Source organism: Ambystoma mexicanum, chromosome 3p (assembly GCF_040938575.1).
Source record: "Ambystoma mexicanum isolate Mex_15411 chromosome 3p, UKY_AmexF1_1, whole genome shotgun sequence".
Taxonomy (NCBI): domain Eukaryota; kingdom Metazoa; phylum Chordata; class Amphibia; order Caudata; family Ambystomatidae; genus Ambystoma; species Ambystoma mexicanum.
This window is the reverse complement of record NC_090925.1, coordinates 30984622-31010264: the sequence shown is the minus strand read 5'-3', so window position 1 is coordinate 31010264 and position 25643 is coordinate 30984622. Positions and strand designations below refer to the sequence as shown.

Genomic DNA, 25643 nt, shown 5'->3' with positions numbered 1-25643 from the left:
ACCGAGGGAGATCCAGGAGTGAAGTTATCACCCAAAGTTGATTGATAAAGGAACTGTGATATATTTTGGAATACGATACTTGAAGGGTCAGCGCCCAGAAGAGGGGGACACAGGTGTACACCCATCACCCAGCGAACATTGGAAAAGAACTAACATTTGTTAAAGGAACTTTTGGTTTGTTGTTTAAATACGTCAGGTCCTCTAAGGCAAGAGACTTTCAGGTGAAACAAGAATCCCTAGGTTTGGTGTCCTTTCATCACAAGTATTTCTATGCCTGCATTTTAAATGTGTATAAAATAATTAAAAAGTAAAGTGTGTTTTTGTTTTTTTGGGGGGTTCCCCCCAAACCTGCCCTCCCCCCCTATTTTTAACTATACCCGATCGCCCTCCAAAAAAATGTGATGAACTTTCTCGTTATTTTGTACACGTTTGAAATGCAGGCGTAGAAATGCCTGGCGATGAAAGGACGTTGTACCGAGTTCCTCACACCTGCAGTTATAACGAGAGATCAAGGTCTAGTGGTAAACCAGTGGTAAACCGGACCCGCATCTGCACCCGCAGCACCTGTGCATCTTGAAGCTTAACCAAGGGTGTGATTTCGTACTCCAGGTGACTCTCTCCAGAACGACCAAGTTTGGACCTGGAGTGACTAATCATACCACTTACCGGAGGCCCCTCGTTCATCCAATCCCTTTTTACACACAAAGAATCCCTTGTGGTCCTTGCCTTGAGTTGGGTGGCCTCCGCTTCCTAAAGCCGTCCGAAAGTTGGGAACTACTTTGTTTTCCAAAGCAGAACCTCCCCTGACTCTCAGAAATGCATTGCCTCACTCCAGAACCCTCCTCTAACTTTACCACCCCATTGAATATTGTACTTTGTGCTTTTACGCATCACCAAGCACTTTTACGTACAAACCTGACAGAGCACAATGCTCCAATCTTCGTAGGGTTAGACTGACAAAGTTAGGGACATCAATCTCTAGAGTCTGCCAATGTGTTAAAGTTTGTCTACTTTCCCTCCTTAGTGATTTTGGCTGGAATCCGCACTGTACCGCATTGATCGAAAAGTGACTGTACATATATTTTACATAGTGTGTGTTTAAGTAGTGATATTGCTTTGTCTTCCTTTATTCACTTGTGTTTGTTCTGGACCTAGTCAGTTGTATCTTTTGGATATACTACTGTCTAAGGGTAATTCTTGTCTTCCTACTCTGTGTGCTCATCCAGGACATCAGATCAACCCCACTACTCCTGAGACTTAGCCTTGGCTGCTCTCCAAGCTACATTGAATTGTCCAGGCTAACTTTGCAGAAGTGTTCCCTGTTTCACTAACAAGGGTGGCATCCTGAACATCTGCTCTCCGGAGCAGAGTTTAGAAATCCATTCTAACACCCGGGATAAATAACTAGTTCTGTTAGCTCGAAAGATCTAGCCGTCCAAAATGCATATTTTATGGAGGCTTTTGAAGACACGACCAGTAAGCCCTACCGATATTTGCTGGCTGATTTAAAAACAACCACACAAGAGGATTATATATTGTGCACCGATATGTGGCGCTTCCCACTGTTTATGCTCCTAAGAAGACATTTAAAAAAACCATTCATCCCAATACCACGTCAGTAGCTGGTCATGCTTTCACCCTATTGACACGCATAGAGAGAAACACTGTGCTGCTCAAAATGCTTGTATACGCCACTCCTCAACTACACAAGGCCATTCTAGCCACGGCCTTTGACAATCTGGTGCCCGCTATTTCAGAAATTGCCCAAAATACTTTAGAGGGGCATGTCTCCCTAACACACTGTCAAGTAAGCGTGTTGAAGAAGAAAAAGGGTGTCATCCAGAAACTGATCAATATGCGGCTATCGCTACTGGCTAAACGAAAACTGGTATCCAGAGGCTGGTGGATTCATAGGATCTCTCATAGGCATAGCCCTATGGCTAAACACCAGCCCGCTCGGTGGGCAGCGATGGAGCATGCCCATAAAATGCATTTGGTGGACAAGCGGCAGTGAGAAAGTCTGACGACCCTCAAAACCCCTGCGGAAATTTTGAAGGTTGCCACCATGAGGTTCGACTCGGAAAAGAAGGATGTTTTAAACAGACCTGATTTGCCGGCACATGATAAAGCAGCCTTATACACAGACATTCTGGAGAAATACTTTAACCACTCCCAGGGCAGCGATGCAGAAAAAAAAACAACCTTAAACATGCCACTTGAAGAATCTAGCGGTATAAGGTATCCAGCAGGGACAGACACAGTTGTGGCAGTTGTGGTGAATACCCTTCGCCAGCGCTATGAACCTAGCACAGACCCTTTGCTATATAAGCTGAAACTTGGAAAGGATGTGGCTGTATGGACCGATGGGGGGGGGTCGGAGGTTTATCTACAGAACTAGGGTTCTAAGGAGCTCGAACCTGCACAATCTAGTATGGGGTGTTACAAATCAACAGCCCACTTGTATAATGAATGCCCCCATCAGCTGGAACAAGTTCATGCAAGCGGTTACTGATTTAAATATCCTGACATCTGTTATGGGTAATGTCGTCCAGTGACGCTTTCTCGAGCGGCTAAAAACTGGTGGCCCCACTACACTGTGCCAATAACACAGCCGGGTAACTAGATCTCATTCCCCCAACCCCAAAAAGGGGTGGACTACCCAATGGTTTAAAGAGTATTACCCACCCACTCACAACTCTACAACATTCCCAACACCAATACCTCTGAAGTGTCTAGGCCATGCCAGAGACTAGTCTGGCTTATTTGGTCATCTGATTAATGCTAGCAATCCATTGCCTAAATGTATATGTTTATTTTCTTTTTGTATTGAAATGTTTATGGTATACCCTTTTTCCTTTCTGTGTTAAACATGTCTTTTTATTTTTTATAAATACATGTTGTTTTTAATCATAAAAAGGACTGGTTCTTTATAAACTTGTCCTTTTAATTTTGTATAACACAACACAAGGCTTGTTGATTTCTAAAAAGTTATTTTATTGATAGATGTATCACTAGATAGATGGCTCACATTTACATTTTTGACACACTGTAAACATTTGTGTGATCTGCACAGCTTAGGTAACGTCTTGTTAACAAATCTGATCACCATTTGATGTTTTTGCTTGCAATTGTTCGAATACATTTTCAAAACAGCTGACAGAGATCTCCATTCCGACATTTGATTGATAAAGAATATACAGTGCTGACTGCAGGTAATCGCTTTAGGGTCTTGGACTGGCACAGTGGAATAACGTAAATACTTTGCAATGCTTTGCACATACTCTGTCCAAACTCCTGCGTATATGGGGTGTTGCGGGAAGTGTGCCAAACTGTCAAACACTGTTAGCAAGTCCCCCTCCAACCACAAAGTTATCCTGTATTCTTGGCAACGGGCTTATGGATCAGAGTTCACCGCCAGGCTAACCCGTCAATTGCTGGTTAGGCGCTTGGGACATGTATTGCTGGAATACACACCATGAAATGTTTTCTGAGTGTGTCTATGCTTACTCAGAAAATCCTTTTTCTCTTTAGAGTATCCATTAAATATCAAAGAGTATGTTTTTCTGCGGGTTGATCCCGAGAACGTTATTGAAAATGCTCCACACTAACAATGATTGCGTAGCGGTTAGGTTTCTTTCAAACTATCTGCGCACGTAGGTTCCCGCTCCTCAGGAGGTTGACATGCCCTGCTGATGCATTGTTGAGTCTTAGTTCGAAGGCCAGCAGGGTATTGGACAAGGGCATACCCTGTGCATGTGATTGAAATGGGTGTACCATGACAGCCACCAGGCCCATGCATTCCCTGATTATGTTCGGAACTCCAAAGTTAGATGCGCATGTGTTGGCGGGGATCAGCACACCGTCCTTATGCAGCACTGCATAGTTCATGCTAAAGTGTTTGAAGTCGAAGGGATTTCGATTGTATGCGCCGGTGATCAATACTGTTTCAACAACTCCCATGATGATTATTTTTGGGAGCTGCCCCAGGAACAGTTTGTCTTGACTGGTACCATGGCTACAGGTAGGAATAATGAAGACTTTAAGGGTGACCCTTTCCAGCGGGTACTTCACGTTAGATATTTGCAAAGCCTCTACATGCACCAGTCTAATGATTGTCGAGATGCTCACACGTTTAACAAATAAACTCGCTGATATGATGACTATCTTGTATTGTTTGGTGCCCCCACTCATGAGCCAAAATGTGTCTGTGTTTCTGGATAGTTTCACTTTAAGGTCAACGCTGTTGATCAATAGTTTAACCTGGAAGAACTCTACTGGTCCTGGCATATCAGGCTCTCTTTGCAAACCACTTGTTTTTGCCATACAGAGTGATGTTGTCGAAATGCCCCATGTTGTTGTGGTAAAAGAGGCCTGCCGAGAGAGATCTAGCCAGGGTATCATGGCCATAATTTGGGGAATACCCCTCAGAGAACCGGCCTGCCAGAGTCTTGGTGTGTTTGTTCATTTTATGATAAACGTGGCCTCCCCCTTTCCTAAAGTGTCTCACAAGCGGAGGTACTGAACTTCATTTAGCGCCACCATCCATTGTCCCTCCAAATGTACGGGTTTGGCCAGCTTCACTGTCAAGTTGGAAATGTTGTTACCTGGGAATGTCTCGGCTGACGCATTTCCGGGTAGCATAATGTAAAAACGTGTAGAGTCGTAGCCTCGCCTGTAATTTTTACCACTTGGCCTCTAGAGATCAGGTGGCTACCCAACTGATGAATTTGTCAGGCCACCCAAGCCTTTTGGCTAGATTGTTTCCTAGCTCCATGACCTTTACTCTTTATGACATTTTCTATTTTATAAACTCGTTGTTGGTCCTTGATTTTCTGCATCTCCTCCCTGCAATAAACACCTTGAGCAGCCTCCACTGAATAATCAATTAGTCTGTATATATGAAGCCCTCCCATTGAGTCACTCCGTCTATGATGAAGATCTTATCGCAGCTCATACTCCTTTGGAAAGACAGCCTTGTGTTTCGATATCCGCACATGTTCCCCCTTTTTAAGGGGCGTTTGTGTCTTCCTTTTAAACAGTCTTTCACCAGACAGTTTTTTTTCCAGACCTCCAGGGAATTCTGCCGTGTTACACCAGCTGGGGAGATTTTAATAAATCTAAGATGCGTGCTGTTATACACGTTTATAAATGCGGGTAACGCTGCCACATATCTATGGGTGTTTTAGCATTGAAGAATTGCCAGAGCCATGTTTAAAGGTGCGTATAAAACATTCTACAATAGAGGCTTTAACTTGTGAGTCTGTTACGAAGTGATGTACACTGTGTAGTTTTAGAATTCTCTGTAGCAGCTTATTTAAAAACTCTTTACCAGTGTCTGTATGTAGTTTAATGGGGGTTTAGCCTTTGTTAAATATGCATTTAAAAGCCGTCACCACGCTGTGACCAGTCTTGTTCTTTAAAGCCTTAACATAGGCATAATTTGATAGGACATGGATGACAGCTAGGATATAGCATGAACCATCTTTGTCTCGACGAAACTGGCTCAAAACCTTAATATCTGCCAGCCATTGTTGATCAATGTCACATACCACAGTCATTCGCTGTTTAAAATGTTTCTGGGCTGGCTTGAGAAGCGCCTAGGCCTCCAGCCCCAAAAGCCATCATCTTGACTGCGCTCTGTGACACCTTCTCACTATCGGTTTGCAGTTTACGACACAGGGTGTCAAAACCTCTGTAACTACCAACGTAATATATTTTTGACAGCTTAACGCCGGACATGTTCACCCATCACTGCTGAACATAAAGACGCAACTAGGTTTTATAAACAACAGATTTTGATTAGGATTTAAAACAAGCATTTTTATTCAAAATGTTTCCACATTAAATAGTTTGGATTTGTCAGCTGGTGCACGAAGATCAATCGGGCTATAGATTCCATAGTGCGTGCAATAACTTCACAGACACTGCATTCCACCACGTTAAATATCCATTACGACATTCCAATAAGCATTCATTTTTTATTTCCTGTCAGTGCAAATACATGTCAAATATCTACAATCTCGATCCTCATGGGATAGTTTCCTCTATCCTGAATTAGAAGCTGTTTTCACATTGATGCTTCTAATGCCCATCGGACACATGCGTCTAAACTGCTTCATTTTGAGAAGGGTTTTTTTCTCCAATTCTACACCCGATAATGTTTCAGACACACATAGTTCCGTCTCTTTCCCAGTCTTTATCTGTACTAGTGGCTGCATTAACAGCATCAATTCTACAAGAAGTTTAGGGCTCAACATGTAGCATATTTTTGGTAGTGATTTATCTGCGCAAGATATTTCCAAACATTTGTGAGCCTCCTGTTGGCGATCATCAATTTTATGTCTGTAGCACCATCTGTAAAAGTGCTGTTTTAAACACGCTCCCGCCACTATGGCCGTAAAACACTGAATAGCCCTGATACCAGCACAGGGGAGAGCCGTGGCGTCCTTATCAGTCTTCATTAGTAAGATACTTTTGTTACACAGGCTGTTATTGTGAACCCCGAATTTTCAATTCAGTTTAACCTCTTATGTGCCAAACACGAGTATGCGTGTCCTTTTTGCATAGGCGTACATAATAGCCTGGCACCTAAGGGGCAAGCACAATACATAATAACATTGTCTTAAATGCTATTGGTCTCCATTAGCGAAATACAGTCCTTACATAGGTTATTAGCCTGATACAATGGGTTTTCAAGTTGATTTGAACAGCAAACACAGTAAATATTGATAGTCTCTGCTACAGCGTGGCCCTCCTCACTCCCGCACACGGCCCCCTGTTTTTCACCAAGTCTCAAGGGGTGCAGTCACTCTGTAACATCATAACCACATCTGCCTGCAAAACCATATATTCGTAGTCATTGGGCCTCATTGCAAGTTTGCCAGTCTGGTAACAACGGTACCGGTAAGCTTGCCGGTACCGTTGTTACCGGACTGGCAAACTACGAGTTCGCCCAGGTCAGACCTGGTGGCGTACCGGCACCCGCGAGCATAAACGGACAGCAGCACTGGCACCATTCTGAATGGTGCCAGTGCTACCGTCCTCCCCATTCCCATTGAGTCCTGTGGGACTCAAATGGGAATGGGGAGTAATGAATTCCGGTGCCTGGCAATGGGGAAATACAGGGTCCGCCAGGGCTGTAATGCCCCTCTATTTCCCATATGCCAGGTGCTGGAAAAATGTGCAAGTTCAACGGCAGCCTGCTGGTTTTTCCAGCAAGGCTACCGCCAAACTTGTTATGAAGCCCATTGTCTTTAGAGTTCAATTCGTCTTTGGATGGTCATCCAGGCACCACGACCAGAGACTGCCTCAGAACCACATCGTTGTCCCCCAGAACTGTTCGGCTTTGTAGTCAGCCATCAAATCCTGAGCATCATACATCGTAAGACAATCAGGGGCACAACTATCGTAGGAACCCCCAGGACTACCGAGTAGCGATTCATAATTGTCGTTTCCTGGTTACCGCGCCGGTTAGCCTCTGGGTTTCCTTGGCCTACCACAAAAGCTATATAGTAGCGTTATAAGCCCCTCCCCAAGCGCTGTCATAGAACCACCCCATACTTATTTATAGTTTTCTCAATTTATATCAAATTTATGTCAAATTGAAATAAAATGTATATAAAAAGTATATAAAAAGTATATAAAATGTATATAAAAATGATATAAAAAATGGGGGGCTCATTAGATTTATATAAAAATTATTGGGGTTCTTATCAATTTGATTTATATCCGCTTTATAGTCACTTGATATCAAAGGGGTGGGCGTGTGAAAAGGGGTAGGGCTAAGCCCGGCAATGGGGGTGTGCCACCTGTTAAAATGTAACATAGAAAGAAAACGTACCCCCTTGTTCTACTCAAGTGCAGTTAGCCCTAGCAAAGAAATTGCCCTGATGCATAAAACATTATTTCAATGCATTTTTGCAGCAGGGCAAAGAACTACACGTAAGGAAAAGCTTGCCTGGTGCAAACATGCCTGTAAGAATATGTTGTTTGCACTAGGGCAAAGTTCGCACTAGTGCTAATTGGACTTACACTGATGGAAAGTGTCCGCACTTTGTGTTTGATTTGCAGATTTAACCTCTCGCCCATCTTCGCTTGCATATATTTCACCTGGGTTGGTGGTGCACAATTGTACTTTCCACGCATGGGCACTGGTGTAGAACTCATGCGAATTGTGTGCATCTATTCACCCACTCAGTTTTGTTTGCCAGCTGCAGACATTCTGTCTCTTCTTCCTTGCCTATCACTAGCAATCAGGTCTCAGCACTCCACCAATCAGGTCTCAGCACTCCACCAATCAGGTTGTGGGGACTTAATCCGCCAATAAACCCTTGCGTTCCCTGCTCTGCTGCATTCCCCTGGTGTCCATCGTCCCATTTGTGCATCACCATTGCATATTGCTCACATCCCACCGAGGGGGTAGGTGCACACCTTTTTGGGCACACAGGGGAGACCTCAGGCTGTTAACTCCAGCTATACTTGCTGGAACTTGGCCTTCCAAATGTGCCCAATCATCGCAGAACTCTTCGAAGACCACCAATCAGGTTGGAGGTCTCAGGAAGAATCCAACTTGATTGGTGGAGCGGGGAAAGCCAGGTGCTAATTAAACAATAATGGTGGGTGTTGTGGGGGATACCGGCTGATAAGTGCCTGCTTGCTGGTGTTGACTGACCAGAGCAAAGCCAATTATTGTCTTGATCAATGCTGGGTAATCTGTTAATTTTGTAGCCTGGCCTATCAGTATTCCCTGTTTTGTGTTTCGGAGTCGGCCGGGGGTTCTTTCTATCCAGCTTTCCTATTTGTTTATCTTCAGTGCAGCCTTCTTCTATCGTTTTGGAAGCGAGTTAGTGCCCACTAGCTTCTCAGGGGCTTCAGCTGCTGCATGCATGCAGCTCATGCACTGGCTACTTTTCAGCATCCTTTAAGGTTCTCTGAATGGTGGCATGGAGTACCTTCTCCTTTACTCTGGTCTAAGAGAAGTGTACGTGTGTCTGTGTTTAGTGTTCACATTTGTCATCTGTGAGTCTCAGATATAGGAAGTTTGGTTCTATACACCATCCCTACCAGTCTTCAGCAGTCCTCTGTATGCTAAGATCTCTGATTTCACAAAGTTCCCATGATAGTCAGGGAAAGCTGATGGACCATGGAGTGGCCGCTCCTGTAGCGTTTCACTGAGAGTAAACAGAAGATCACTGATGCCAACACAAGCAGTGCTCAGCACTCAGTCAGCACAGGATACCTGCTACATATACATACAGTATGTGCTGTTACTTCCTAACTTCAATACTTGGAGAGACTTTTGTGGCGCCTTGCTTTGACTTTCAAGCTGCCTTGCTTCAGCTTTTAAGCGGCCTTGCTTTGGATTTCAAGCAGCCTTGCTTTGGCTTTCAAGCGGCCTTGCTTCAGCTTTTAAGCGGCCTTGCTTTGGATTTCAAGCGGCCTTGCTTTGGCTTTCAAGCGGCCTTGCTTTGACTTTCAAGCTGCCTTGCTTCAGCTTTTAAGCAGCCTTGCTTTGGCTTTCAAGCGGCCTTGCTTCAGCTTTTAAGCGGCCTTGCTTTGGATTTCAAGCGGCCTTGCTTTGGCTTTCAAGCGGCCTTGCTTCAGCTTTTAAGCGGCCTTGCTTTGACTTTCGAGAAACCTTGCTTTGGCTTTCAAGACGCCTTCATTTGACTCTCAAGACTCCTTGCTTTGACCTTCAAGATGCCTTCCTTTTAATCTCAAGATGCCTTGCTTTGACTTTCAAGACCCCTTGCTTTGACTTTCAAGACGCCTTGCTTTGACTTTCAAGACGCCTTGCTTTGGCTCTCGAGATGCCTTGTTTTGACTCTCGAAATTCCTTGCTTTGACTTTTGAGACTCCTTGCTTTGGCTTTAAAGCAGGGTCGGACCGTGCCATAAAATTGTCTTGGGCACCAATGAAAAAGTAGCCCACAGTTGCAAATGGCTGTTCATTCCTTTTGTGACACTGTTTCTATAGTACACGAGGGGGAGTTTTTTGATAAAATGTGACGCAAATTGTGCATTTTAAGCAACACTAGTCAAAACGATTAACCACATAGTGAACTAACTCATCAAACTGGCCAACATTGGCCAAAAAAGCAGTGCACTTTGACCAATAAAACTGGCCTGCACCAGCATTTTGCGTTTTTGGTTCGGCCATGGGTCTTTTGCCCTATAAACCAGTCCAAGCCTGTTATCAAGACGGCTTGCTTTGGCTTTCAAGCAGCCTTGCTTTGGCTTTCTAGATGCCTTGCTTTGACAGAGGGTCAGCGCAGCTGTGCTTTTGCGGGTAGTTGGCAGACTGCTAGATCAAGCAATCCAGAAAGGTACTGCAGGGCCATTGCAACCTTCGGACAACACTACAAGTACCTCTTAGTGATCAGAATGTATGGCGTGCGCACTGATGCTATTGAGTGTGACCCGGTGGTTAGTCATGTGCCAGTGAGTGTGTTGAGAAGATTTAGACCGCAACGCAGGTGAGCCCCATGTAGCAAGCGAAACAAGTCTGTATGGTGAAAGATCAGCCATAGCGTGACTCAAAGATTTACAGGCTGTCGACCAGTTGTAGCGAGAGAGCCATGCTTTCACTTTTGCACTGAAGTCTCTCTTTTTGTGGCTAGCTGGCATCTCATTCATGATTGTGTGGTGTGTGCTGCACCTGGAGAACAGAGCCGTGGAAGTCCCTATTCATTGGCTCTGCCTCACCTTACATTATAAGTACTTCCTGCTCTGGTGTGTGGCTCATGCTTGCTGATTTCTCCATATAGCTTCATTTACAACCTGGACCGGTGGCTTCGGCTGCTCTCCCTGCTGTTCTGCTTATTCCTCCACTATTGTGTGCAGCTGCCTGGCCGCATACCTCATAAACTGCTGGGCCACCTCCACCAGCTCCCGCACATCCAAAAATGCCCCTCGATTCTCTCTTGGTTCTTCCACCACATTGCAATGCTCCACGCAGAAAAACATTGAATCGGTCTGATCTATTTGGCTTTCATCAGCTATATAGACTTAGTTTGTTGATATATCTATATTTCAAGGAGCTACTGCATGGTGGAATGTGGGACTCTAGAGTAACAAATTAGCCATTTTGCAAGCCAGTCGGCCTCACTGAAAGCTGTACTATTTTCATGCAACTTCCTGAGCCCTTTGTACATTTTAAAGGAATGTCATTAGCTGCTGGCTCACATGAGATCTTCAAAGTGGAAAGTAAAGATTTCCATGGAAACCAACCTAACTGAACAGAGGTCAAAGTGCCAAAGAAACCACAAGATGTGTTGCAGGAGTGTCCGTGTGCAGATAATTACCTGTTCCAAAGCCAACAACTATCACCATCAACACGCAGAAGAACCTCAGCAGGTCACCAAACATAATCTGCCAAAGAAAATACACATTAATCATGAGAAGAAAAAGGTGCGCATGGAAGGTTTGAAGGCAAGAGAAGGTGTCCTAGGAAAACATTAGCGAGACTCTCGGGGAAAGAGACAGAAAGCATGTGTGAGTCATGCAGAGACGCAAGTGAAGCAGGAAGAAGGCAACACGCATGCCACTTAGAGACTCTCGGATGTGTGAGTCATGCAGAGACACAAGTGAAGCAGGAAGAAGGCAACACGCATGCCACTTAGAGACTCTCGGGGAAAGAGACAGAAAACATGTGTGAGTCATGCAGAGACGCAAGTGAAGCAGGAAGAAGGCAACACGCATGCCACTTAGAGACTCTCGGGGAAAGAGACAGAAAACATGTGTGAGTCATGCAGAGACGCAAGTGAAGCAGGAAGAAGGCAACACGCATGCCACTTAGAGACTCTCGGGGAAAGAGACAGAAAACATGTGTGAGTCATGCAGAGACGCAAGTGAAGCAGGAAGAAGGCAACACGCATGCCACTTAGAGACTCTCGGGGAAAGAGACAGAAAACATGTGTGAGTCATGCAGAGACGCAAGTGAAGCAGGAAGAAGGCAACACGCATGCCACTTAGAGACTCTGGGGGAAAGAGACAGAAAGCATGTGTGAGTCATGCAGAGACACAAGTGAAGCAGGAAGAAGGCAACACGCATGCCACTTAGAGACTCTCGGGGAAAGAGACAGAAAACATGTGTGAGTCATGCAGAGACGCAAGTGAAGCAGGAAGAAGGCAACACGCATGCCACTTAGAGACTCTGGGGGAAAGAGACAGAAAGCATGTGTGAGTCATGCAGAGACACAAGGGAAGCAGGAAGAAGGCAACACGCATGCCACTTAGAGACTCTCGGGGAAAGAGACAGAAAGCATGTGTGAGTCATGCAGAGACACAAGGGAAGCAGGAAGAAGGCAACACGCATGCCACTTAGAGACTCTCGTGGAAAGAGACAGAAAGCATGTGTGAGTCATGCAGAGACACAAGGGAAGCAGGAAGAAGGCAACACGCATGCCACTTAGAGACTCTCGGGGAAAGAGACAGAAAACATGTGTGAGTCATGCAGAGACACAAGGGAAGCAGGAAGAAGGCAACACGCATGCCACTTAGAGACTCTCGGGGAAAGAGACAGAAAACATGTGTGAGTCATGCAGAGACGCAAGTGAAGCAGGAAGAAGGCAACACGCATGCCACTTAGAGACTCTGGGGGAAAGAGACAGAAAGCATGTGTGAGTCATGCAGAGACACAAGGGAAGGAGGAAGAAGGCAACACGCATGCCACTTAGAGACTCTCGGGGAAAGAGACAGAAAGCATGTGTGAGTCATGCAGAGACACAAGGGAAGCAGGAAGAAGGCAACACGCATGCCACTTAGAGACTCTCGTGGAAAGAGACAGAAAGCATGTGTGAGTCATGCAGAGACACAAGGGAAGCAGGAAGAAGGCAACACGCATGCCACTTAGAGACTCTCGGGGAAAGAGACAGAAAACATGTGTGAGTCATGCAGAGACACAAGGGAAGCAGGAAGAAGGCAACACGCATGCCACTTAGAGACTCTCGGGGAAAGAGACAGAAAGCATGTGTGAGTCATGCAGAGACGCAAGTGAAGCAGGAAGAAGGCAACACGCATGCCACTTAGAGACTCTCGGATGTGTGAGTCATGCAGAGACACAAGTGAAGCAGGAAGAAGGCAACACGCATGCCACTTAGAGACTCTGGGGGAAAGAGACAGAAAGCATGTGTGAGTCATGCAGAGACACAAGGGAAGCAGGAAGAAGGCAACACGCATGCCACTTAGAGACTCTCGGGGAAAGAGACAGAAAGCATGTGTGAGTCATGCAGAGACACAAGGGAAGCAGGAAGAAGGCAACACGCATGCCACTTAGAGACTCTCGTGGAAAGAGACAGAAAGCATGTGTGAGTCATGCAGAGACACAAGGGAAGCAGGAAGAAGGCAACACGCATGCCACTTAGAGACTCTCGGGGAAAGAGACAGAAAACATGTGTGAGTCATGCAGAGACACAAGGGAAGCAGGAAGAAGGCAACACGCATGCCACTTAGAGACTCTCGGGGAAAGAGACAGAAAGCATGTGTGAGTCATGCAGAGACGCAAGTGAAGCAGGAAGAAGGCAACACGCATGCCACTTAGAGACTCTCGGATGTGTGAGTCATGCAGAGACACAAGTGAAGCAGGAAGAAGGCAACACGCATGCCACTTAGAGACTCTCGGGGAAAGAGACAGAAAACATGTGTGAGTCATGCAGAGACGCAAGTGAAGCAGGAAGAAGGCAACACGCATGCCACTTAGAGACTCTGGGGGAAAGAGACAGAAAGCATGTGTGAGTCATGCAGAGACACAAGGGAAGCAGGAAGAAGGCAACACGCATGCCACTTAGAGACTCTCGGGGAAAGAGACAGAAAGCATGTGTGAGTCATGCAGAGACACAAGGGAAGCAGGAAGAAGGCAACACGCATGCCACTTAGAGACTCTCGTGGAAAGAGACAGAAAGCATGTGTGAGTCATGCAGAGACACAAGGGAAGCAGGAAGAAGGCAACACGCATGCCACTTAGAGACTCTCGGGGAAAGAGACAGAAAACATGTGTGAGTCATGCAGAGACACAAGGGAAGCAGGAAGAAGGCAACACGCATGCCACTTAGAGACTCTCGGGGAAAGAGACAGAAAGCATGTGTGAGTCATGCAGAGACGCAAGTGAAGCAGGAAGAAGGCAACACGCATGCCACTTAGAGACTTTCTGGGCATGCACAATGTTTGGAAAGTGGACGGGTTTGTTGTGAAGATAATGTTCAGTGGTGTGCTTCCTAAGCCATTGGGGTAATTGAAAAGAGGAATCACTGTGTCTCTCAGCCAGAGTATGTGACTAGCTCCCAAAGACCTGTGTAAAGATAACACCTGCGAGTGCCTTTTACCAAGTGAATTATACACGCAGGGGTCTTCCTACCCACAAAGTGTGTGTGAAACAGAATCAACATTTTCTAAAAGGGTGTGGTTATGTGATGCCTACCACCCTGAAGATAACAGCGTTAGGATTAGGACTACGTCATTCACCTGTTAAAGGGCCAGTCTGTGAGTAGGTGATAATCAACATTTCATAGGCCCCAACCTACTGATTGTCATCATATTGGCGACGTGCAATGGTCATAAGAACGTTACCAAAAGGGGTCAAGGGTCAGATTCCAAAACATACAAACATAGAGAATAGCCTCCAGGTCTGCCTTCAGTTTGGGTTCTGCAGAGACATGGAATCCTTCTTCCTATCCATGCAGCCGTTCTTCATGTACCTGCACTTCTACCCCTCCGTCAGAGTGGTACAGTCGTCCCTTGAATCGTGTATCTGCCTCTTGGCTGGTGGCAGCCATCTTACTGAAGAGTGTTTAAGTTGCCCCTCGTGCAAGAGAGAGCAAGGTTGCAGGGCTGCCCATGGTTAACACGGAAAGTGCTTCCAGTGTATATTGCCACGAGGTTCCCTGCTTGGCTCTGGGGACTGCCACAAGGCCGGGAGGACAGCTCAGGGGCAACTCGTTTGTTGTGGAGGTACCCTAATGCAGTGCAAGACCGGTTGAAATCCCGGTTCCCCGCTTAGAAACTGGCCTCTGGTATTAAGCACATTATAAAATAAGAATTAATTAAAAGGGGTGATTCAGGAGGCTAGTGCCTCCTGGAGTCAGTGGATGATAGGCCCACTAGAGCTATAGGGACAATTGCCAGATTACCCTCCGTTGCACCAAGGCACATGGCAGGGGGAAAGCACAGACACCCCTGGGATGGCCCCTGTCCCCAAATAAGAAACCCTAAAGCTCTCTCCAAACAAATGCAAAGCCCAGAAACAGAAAAAGATACACTCCACTTCCATCCAGACCCAGTTAATAGCATTTGTGCTGATACTGTTGCACCTCAGCCAATGGTTGCAGAGTTATGTCAGAGCCCTGACCAGACTCTCCGGCGGCCCAGCCTTTTATCGGCCCAGCCTTTTATCCAATGTCACAGGCTTGATGCATCCTCCATGAGCTGCATAGTCTTCCGCTCGATACAAACTTTAAAATAATGGTTTCCCAACCACATATTTAATTGTGTGTGAGATATGACAACCAGCTTAAAGTTCACCAGCAGTGTTCCCCTGACACAGATACAATGTTGCAAATCCACCATGAGCCAGAAATCCCTATGCACATCACAGACCTGCTTACTGCACAGGCAACCCTAGAGAGGGAGGACTTGACTCCAAGATGACGGACAAATGAAGGCTTGATCCTGCCCCCTAGGTCCAAAGTGAGGCCAGGCACAACCAAGTGCAGCAGCCAATCCTTATCCAGTGCCAATTACAAGCAGCCACAGCTGCAGACACTTGCGCAAATCCTAGCGTATGGAGGACAGTTTAAAACCCAGGAGTTCCAGGAATCGGCCACTGTGGGTTAATGATGAAGGCTGGGGCAGGCAGTTGAAGAGTTTTAGAAATGGATAGAAGGAGTGTTAAGGAGTTGCTGGAGACCAGAGGGCGAGCAGGCAGAGGAGGTGGTAACAGAGGAGGAGGTGGTAAAAACACAGGATGAAGTGCTGGCAACAGTGGAGGAGAAGGCCATCCCCCTATCCAGACTGAACAGGCAGGTATAAGGAGATTAGAATGGCCCAACGTAGGCTGAGGAGTCCGCTGGAGGAATGGAAGAAAGTCAAGGATGCTAGAAGAGTAGACATCAGGGGGCGACTAAGGGTGTGAAGCCCAGAGGCCGGTGCATGGAGGCGGACTATCTATAAAAGCAATAAGAGAGTTGGGAAGAGTATGGGAACACTTCTGGCCCACCTCACCCCAAACAGACATGCCACTGAAGGTGAAACAGTATCAGCCCAAGCCTGAGAGACCTAGGCTCAAGAACAGCACTTTCCTGTCACTTCTAGCTGTGTTTGGCTCATCTGTAAAGAAATCCCTTGAACCAGCCTTTGTGAGACTAGTCTTCTGTGCATCTCATGTGGTTGACCTGACAATATGCACTTAGTGCACTTGACAAAAGGAATTGTCGAGAGCGCTTGAACAATATAATTATCGCTCAAATGTGCGGTGCACAGGGCTGGTAACAGCACACCAGACGGAGCCCGAGGTACTGGACCTGTATGCACCTAAGCAAGGGGGTGAAGTCTATTCACACCACTGGGCTTTTTCTAGAGTGAAAAATTGTTCAAAAATCCTTTTTGGAATGTGAGACAGGTGCCACGTGTAAATGCCCATTCTTCTGCAAAAACATATTTTAAAAATGGCCACTTCCATCGCAAATGGAAGAGGGGGAACATACCCTCTTCTATGTCAAGTGGTGAGGATGGGAAGAGAGCATGGTGGGCTGGGAGGAAGAGGCCCCGAAAACAGAAGGTAGGTTATTTGGGGGGAGAGGATGGGAAGGAGTAGGGGGTGTGGTGCTAGGGTGAGTGGCACAGACACAAAAAAGATGGCAGTACCCAGTGAATGGGTGCAGGTGGGTGGACGATTGTGGGCAGTCACTGGCAGATTCTGCCTGCTCTCCCAGCCACCTGATTGGCTTAGCGCTCTTCATCAGGTACAAATCGACAGTGATTTTTTCCATCTTATGGTATTTATTTTGTCAATCTCAGAAGCCTGAAACAATGAGTTGGCTGTATCAGGAATCGAAATCTAGATTTACAGTCTCGGGAGGATAGATCAGGGGCAACATGCTCACCTTTGAAGCAAGACAACGCAGAGCAACACAGGTTCAAGTTGGCTGAGCTTTCATATACCTCTCCAATTTAACACCTATGTGTGGAACTGCTACATTTTCAAAACTTATACTTAACATCTAATGCTGGCAACAATGCATTGGACCTACATCCCTTGTAAGCCGACGGACAGTTTTGTGCCCCATGAAGAGGCTTGCAGCACAGGTTGTATGAATGGATCCACAGAACCTCCTGCAATAATCTCCAGTCTGTGACAGTGAATTTCTGGGGTGCAGATGCGCCTCAGTCGCATGGTCGAAAGATACTGCAGAGCATCTTGAAGGCAACATTTGTATTTCCCAAGGTGATGTGGTTGCAAAGTCATTTTCTGAGATAACATCTCTTGACTGCAATCAGCCATTTATCATGAATTAGGACCAGGCCCCCATGACTGTTGTCCTGTTAAACACCTATGCATTCATCACTAAGGGCATCTGGGTCTAGTGTTGGGAAGCGGGGTTGCTCGTCCCAGGCCCCCAAAAGGTTTCGAATGCGGCAAAGGCCTAAGACAGTGCGGTAGATGCCTGGAGAGCATATAGGGGAGAGGGGGGGGCATTGATAGGGATTGCATTTAGGGAAAGAATATGGCAAGAGTGGATGTAGATTGCATTAGACACAAGACGCCATTTTGGAAAATAGCCGCCATCTTTAAATCAAGGGCCGTCACCGTGCGGCACCAAGGACAATATGCCGTGGCACAGGGCACAGTTAGGTGGGTGGGAATGCAGGAGCAAGGTACGGCGGGGGCGAGAGCGGGACAGGCCAGGCTCACACGGATCCATAAACCTCTCATTGGTTCACTTCTGTAGCACATGTAACTTAGAAAGAATGTGCCCTGCAAGGCCACGAGGGGGCAGAGAGCTTAACAGTTACCCCATGAAAAGCAGGGCAGGAGCCTCTGATCCAGCCCAACCCAAATTCTAAGTTATATTGCGCAGATGCCCCCGTCCCATGACCCTAACATTCCAGAACTTCAGCCAGTCCAAGAACCCTGACCATTTGTTATATAGATCGCAGTAGAATGCCTAAGGCCCCTGTGATTTGTGCTGTGAGGTGCCAGGGACGAAAAGTAAGAAATGTAATGGCAAGGGAGGGAAGTCTTGGAATGCCACCGACGCATCAGGTATCGAGCTAGGGTTTGCTGAGATAAGACGACCTCGAATGTAGCCTCTATCTACGGTACCAGGTGCACATTAGGCCACTGATAGGGCAGGCGGTGAACTCCATCCTTAATTGGCAATTATAGAGCCCAGCACCTGATGGCGTTGTGAAGAAGATGGACATGAAAAGCTGGGACCAATGACCTGGCATCCCATATGGAGCAGGCCCCCTATGTATAGACTCACACCAACCATCTCCATAGATTTGTACCCTATGTGATGCAGGTCAATGTGACGCGTTTTGCCCTTATAAACTGCCGGCCATGTTGGTCATTAGGGCACTCTGTGGCAGCAGAGTTCTTTGTTATCGCATACCTGACTTTTATGAGAAGTCTCCTTTCAAGAGGTGTATTGGGCTGTTTTCCCAAGTGGGTTGTATATTTTCTGGTGTGAGTGCGAGGGGCTTCGCTACATTTTTGGTGACCCTGATGTGACCCCAGATTTTTGCACACGAGACAGAGGTTTCCAGGCCGCATCTGTGGAAGGGCCGCACCCACCTGCAGTGGCCAGTACCAAGTGTGCAATCTGCAGTGGTGTACAGCAGCGGTTTTTGTGTCTGTTTTTTGGTACCGGCACAGCTTCTAGGAATGTGCCGGCCGTTATTGGAGACCACCTGACAAAGGAGCTCCGGTGAACACGCAGATGTAAGTGCACCTCTTGCGGGCGACATCAACGAGGGGATGAACAGGGAAATAGTGTGGGTTAAGTGTGCAAGGGAGGGGGGAGTGGGGACGACTAATGAATTTGGTGTGCGATTTAGCAGAGAAGTGCACGACAGCCACGTGGCAAGGGTTTCTTTAGGGTTTTGGGTTTTATTTTTGCATAAGGATTTTGTTAAAAGAGTACAAAGAGAGAAGTAGAAGTGTGGGATCCTTTCCAAGTCAGGAGAGAAGGTGGTGTCATATTGCTGATATGTGACTAGAGGATATACAAGTAAGGGCTCTGTATTAATAGAGAACTCAGATTCCTGTGCACAATATAGTTTGTGGGGGGGGGGAATGAGATGAAGTTGTGGTTGTTGTTTTAGCTTATTATTTTAGTTTGTTGTTTTAGTGTATTGAATATTGTTTATGTAATCGGCAGAGGCCGACCAGGGAATGGCCTGTGAAAGTAGCCCGAGTGGGGAATGTGTTGAGTGAGAGAGCATATGCTGGTGCAGAAACGGGGGCAACTAGGGAGCGGGGAAAGAAGACTGATAGTGGCATTACGACAGAGTGTGTACAAATGCATAACATAAAAAAGGTATTGAATGTAATGATCTTTGATATGGGGGTAATGTCTCCATTGGAATATATGTATAGGGATTTGCAGTTGTGCTGGGACAAAATTGAAAAATACCACAAACAGTGGTTGGCGGAGACACAGGGAGGGATGCCCCCTCCCATGGCCAGAGCAAGGCACAAAGAAAAAAGGGATATTGCACCATATGTCCACATTCCTAGTGGACAAATATAAGGGTAAAAAAACCTGTGGAAAATGGTGGAGGACAGAGGATAATGATGAGTGCAAGCCCCAGAGTTGTGAGAGCCCCGCCTAAAGAACAGTCTATCCCCAGGCCCATGGGGTAACGGAACTACACTCGGCTGGAGTGTGGATTTACCTTCTCACCATGTGCCCGGCCACGGGATACACAAACTCAACATATGTACCCACCCCCGCCACTGCACTATCCCCATATCACACAAGTGGCACGTCACCTGCTACAACACACCATGGGATAATAAGCCCCAGAAGGACTTATAGAATGCACCAGAGGTGCGCAAGCAGAGCTATCAAGGTTAAGGGCTCTCAGGAAAAGGGGAAGCAAGCAAGGGAGCAGGATGGATGAATGGAGGGCTGAAGATATTTTATTTAGGCTGGACAACACCACCATAAAAGATGTACACATCGAGACCGGGGAGTGGAAAGTGTGGATATGGGACAGTAAGTTCAGATAGGGATGCAAGAGGGGAGCTGTTAGATGGAGAATGGGACACCCTGGACAAGTTGGATGACGAAGAGGAAGTGTCAGAGACCACTCCATCTGTGGAGAGTTTGAGGCCTGAACAGGTGTGGAGCAGCTTTGAATGGGTAGCAGTGGCTTGGAAAAAGGAAAGGGACAAATGGAAAGCAAGGCAAGGAGTGGGCAAACAGCTGCTGTTGCCGCACAACGGCCCGGTGAGGGCGCAGTATGTGCCCTGAGCCCAGGTGCATAAGAATAACTAACTAAAGGTACTCCCACCTCTTACTTCAGGGGCAAGGAAATGGATATATATGTTTGAGAAACACACAGCAGGGATCCTGTTAGCAGTGGGAGAGCCTGCTTGTAGCTATCGAGGGAGATCAGGCACAGACGAATGGGTTAAGGCTAGATATACAGGAGTTACATTTAAATTGGTTGATGACATACACAATGGGGACATCTTTAACAATATCCGAACACAGGTATTGGATGCCTTGCAGTGAACGTACCCGGACAACCCCGATTTACACTCAATCTTACAATATACCATGGGGGAGGATGAAGACCACGCAGAGCATATTTGAAAATTGCAGGAGATGTGGTGAGCGGAGACAAGGGATCAGTGGGAACGATCAGTTCATCTTTTCTATTTAGTTATCAAAAGGGGATTGCCCAAGTAGGTGCAGAAGGCACTTGAAAAGATAGTAGGTATCGAAGCAAGAGGGTGGGCCGAAATACAAACTATAATTATACATCATTGCAAGAGAATTAAAGAGAGGGGAAAAGAAACAGCACAGAGGCTGCAGGCAGAGGAAGCGAAACAGGTACCAAAAAGTTGTCCAAAATAGCAGTAGAAGGGGCAGCAGGAGCACTGCCACAAACAGATTCTGCAGAGCAGGCAGCAGCACAGGCAGATGTGAGGATAGCTGAATTTTGGCCATGAGGGGGACAAGTACAGAGGGGTGGAGTGCTGCAGAAACAGCACCCTGAGTGGTATCAAGGAGGTCAGCAGTGGGGAAGAGGAGAGTTTCGAGAAGGTAGATGGGGGTTCGGAGGAATGGAAGCAAGAGGAGGGCCCGGACCAGTACAATGTTGGGCGTGTGGGAAATGGGGCCACTCCGCGAACCAGTGTAGGAGCTGAATGGGGGCTGGTCACTATATATCCACCCACCGCAGGACCCATGGAACAACCACAACTAGGTCAATTCCCGCCCCCAGTGGCCACGCCCATCCCAAATGAAATACACCAGGCATACACACAGCTACCTCCACAACCCCCACAAGCACAGTTGCCAGTACCGCCCAGCACACAAATGCAAACAGCCTCACAACATCAATCATATGGAGGGCCCATGCCCCCAAAAAACATTGCCACAAATGGGACATTGGCCCCATACCGTGGAGTGAGTATGATGCGAGGAAACCCCTTTCACCTTCCCAGGATCCAACACCTACCCTGAGTAGGACATCCCACAGAGAGCTCTTGCATGCCCAGACCTGTCCCTGACAATCCACCCTGATGAGGAATCCTTGTTGGGCGCTGAGATAGGCAACAAACACTTAATATTTATGGTCGACACCGGTGCCACTAAATCATGCATCAGTGAAGGAACCTTTCTATTGTCTGGTGAAACTCTTGACATGCAGGGATTCTCTGGGGCTGTCGCCAAGGTTGCATACCCTGAAGAGGTAGCAATCAAAATAGGATGGAAAAGTGGTGCAGAGACCCTTGCTCTATTCTGAAACATCCCCCATACATTTATTTGGGTGTGATCTCCTGAGCAAATTGAGCCTCACCATCTCATTCACAGACAGGGGGATAGTATGTGCCACTCCAGGGATGTGTGCAATGAGAGAAATGGTGATAATACATGCAAGAGGAGTGGAGGTGGTGGTTTGTAGCATCCCAGTTGACCCTGATATGTTTGTGTATGGGATCATGGTTTTGCTTGTCGCAGTGCCCCAGATTGGTAAAGCATGCTGGCGGCTACCATCCAATTTCATTTTCAGGCCTGTTGTGACCCCAGAGCTTGTTGCAGAGACAATACTTTCATTGGATTTGCAGGGTCTGGTGCTGTCCTCAGAATAATTATCAGAACTAATTCAGATGGGTGTGAGTGGCGCACAGTGTTGTGCATTGATCCCACTGTGTTTCTCCAGTAGGTGACAGATGCAGAGTTGTTTGAGGACCAGGCTGATGAGATAGTGTTGTCCTTTATGCATCCCATGTGAAGTCATGGTACAATATCGTAGGGTGAAATGTTCTTTCAAGGCTCTTGTTGCCCGTCCACATTCACTGACACAGATCTAGAGCAGTTCCCTGAACGACTGTAGACCAGCAATGCCCACGATGTAGGGCTCTTGCAGGGAGTTACCCCTGTGAGAATAATACTCAAGCTGGGAGCAGCGCAACCCTGAGTAAAGCAATACCCCCTGTCCAAAGAAGCAGAAGTCTCAATTTCAAAATATCTTGAGAAAAGAAAGACAAGAAATAACTAATTTAGCCAACAGTGAGAAAATTATCCTATGAAGAGCAGAAACAGGAGGCAAAATAGTGATTCTAGACAGAGAAAACTACATAACAGAATGCAAAAGACAATTTATGATCATACCTGTTATGAGAAGTTAGATTCAGACCCCACGAAGTACCATTCTAAGTATATCAATATAATCCGAGGGCTAGTAGAAAAAAATAACAAGCCCCGGTAGAATTATCACATCTGAATACAATGATGGCATAAGTACCATTTTAAGTATACCTGAAGATACTAATCGAATGATAAAAGAGTTCAAAGATAAGAAGAAGAAAATATGGGCAGAAAACGTGGCATAATATCGACGAAACAATATTACAACCATTTGACTCTGCAACCCGTCTATACAGTAAGGGTAGGAAGAAACAATTTCAAGATGGCGTCCACATTAGAGTACCAACAAACTAGTGTAAACCCTCTCCGGACATGTGACATGTGACAGAGCGAGGTAGGGCAATAATACGCTCTCGGAACAGGAACCTGACAGAACTAGAAGCCGCAGAACATGCGCGGGACGTACCTTACAGCCACTACATGAAATATCAGGTAGGTGAACCTGAACTTGTGATGAATATAGTCACTGTCAGAGACTGTGGCCCTCATTACAACCCAGGCATTAAGGGGTTAACGGCGCCGTAAAAGGTGTTGGCGCCGTTAAACCCTTAACGCCTGATTACGAGGTCCCTTTGCGGGTAGCACTTTAACGCCTGCTTTTAGCAGGCGTTAAAAAACCAACCCGCAAAGGGACCTAGGAGTAAATTACGGCACCGTAATTTACGGTGCCGTAATTAGCGCCTTCCCCAGTCCCATTGAGCCCTATGGGGCAAAAATGGGAATGGGGAAGGGCCATGGCGGCATGGGTGATTACCGCCCTGCCAACCTCGGAATGGGGTGGTAATTCCCCATTCCACCATGGCAGAGTTGGTAAGTTACCGGCATGGACCATGGTGCTATCAGCACCATGGTCCAACGACTGGGTCGTAATGAGGCCCTGTGTCCGCATTATTTAAAATATCAAAGTAATATGGAACTTTGTCCCAGGTAGACACTTGAAGGAAACCCGGACAAGAAAGCGGAATATGAAGACTCGAATCACACAAAGCCCGCTCCTAGCAATGACAGACCGACAACACATATTACACTAAACTAACGAGTAAGTCAAACTAGAAGAAAAATGCCCCAAATTGAATATGGAAGGCTGTATGATGATATTCCAGCATATTCAAATGAGTTATATCTCATTCCTTACACAGAGTGAATAATTAAGCAGAATGGTAAGACAATACCAAGATCAACTAGACACAATCATCAAGAGAACAGAGTTTCTAAACAACGTGCTAAGCGAGATAAGAGGTATAAGGAACTATGTTGAACACACAATTATTTTTTCCATATGTTTTACCCAGAGTCAGAAAAGACGCACAGCAACGTAGCTGAAGAAGATGCTGAAATGCAGATGTTACTAATATGTAAAAAGAATTCTAGTTGTAAATAATGGCAGGTTTAGTCCTACAATGGAAATAAACAAAGCAATACAAAAGATTGTAGTAGGTGAATCCTATACGGGTATAGTACAAATGCGCAACAGCACAGTGAAAAAGAATATGCAGCTCCCAGTAGCACAAAGATGTAGCCTCAATGGTGTGGAAATATAAAGGATAGAGGCCAGAAAAGGTTTTCAAATATCATAGCTTATTAGATGCAGATCAAGCCCCTGAAGAAGTTCCCTATATCAAAACTCAAAGATAGTGGAATGAAACATGTCGGGCAATTTTAAATGTTAAGCAGATTTATATAATAGATCTGTGATGAAAATGCAAGATTTGCACTAGTAGAGGTGAAGAGAATTAGAAGCACCTTATCACGAAGACACTTTAGAAAGCACAATGCTCTTAAGTTTGGTTTTAAGGTAAGGTTTTAAATGTATAATTATTTAAGAAATATGCATTGATATCTGAACTATATAATTGTAAATATGTCTTATATGAATATTAAACAAATTGAAATGGACAAAACTAGTTGTGAAAACACTTGGTAAAATGAAATGAAAGTTGTACTATACACTAGCAGATGAGGAGGGTTTTTTGGATTAACAAAGTATATTATTTATCCAACCACTTTTCTTTGATAGATACGGTCACACACACACAGAATTAGACTTTCTTCCCTGTGGTATCTCCCTTTAAGCTGTGCTTCCAAAACATGCACATGAGGATTCAACTTCACAATCTAGAATTCATCATTTGTAAAACTGGGTACTTCACCTTCTGTATCATGATAGTAAATGGTCCCACCATCTGGAATCCTCTTGCAAAATACATCATGTAACACCATCCAAAGACCAGGGCGGAGGACATGGGGATCACCTCACCATCTGTGCTGGTGATGCGCATCAGCATGGTGACAAGGACCAGCAAGCCATACGCTACTCTGTGGAAGCAGAAACAAAGGTGTTGAGGTGTAGGAATCAGGCTGTACTTCACTCCGTGGAGCCAAAGAACAATGACCTAATCGCTGAGGCTTCTTACGAGGGTATGCAGTGATACAATTTCAGCAAAAGTGTTGCCTATACAAAAAATCCCAGCAAAAATGCCATGGTTTGACCCGGTAAAGGTGAACCCCGTTATACCATTTAAGGGGAGCTGGGGTTGCAGGGGTGTCCCCTGCTCCCCTTAAATGGTATAATGGGTGCAGGGGTTGCGGGGGTGTCCCCTGCTCCCCTTAAATGGCATAATGGGTGCAGGGGTTGCGGGGATGTCCCGTGCATCCTTTACATGGATTGCAGTGGCAAAACCACAGTATTTTTGCCACGATTTTAACCCATGGGACCCTCACAAGACACAGGGGGACTATCTACAACATAACACATTGCTAG

At 46.1% G+C, this 25643-nt stretch overlaps 1 protein-coding gene across 2 annotated transcripts in view; it reads right to left on the bottom strand.

Annotated features, from left to right (window-relative positions):
- The window catches only part of LOC138580097 (transient receptor potential cation channel subfamily V member 5-like), a 388386-nt gene that overhangs the window by 105159 nt on the left and 257584 nt on the right, over nucleotides 1-25643 (bottom strand). For both annotated transcript variants that reach the window (XM_069650376.1, XM_069650377.1), the window contains exons 11-12: nucleotides 25033-25198; nucleotides 11303-11369 (exon numbers count right to left, since the gene is read on the bottom strand). In XM_069650376.1, the coding sequence (XP_069506477.1) occupies nucleotides 11303-11369; nucleotides 25033-25198 (233 nt within the window). The remainder of the gene's footprint in view (nucleotides 1-11302; nucleotides 11370-25032; nucleotides 25199-25643) is intronic.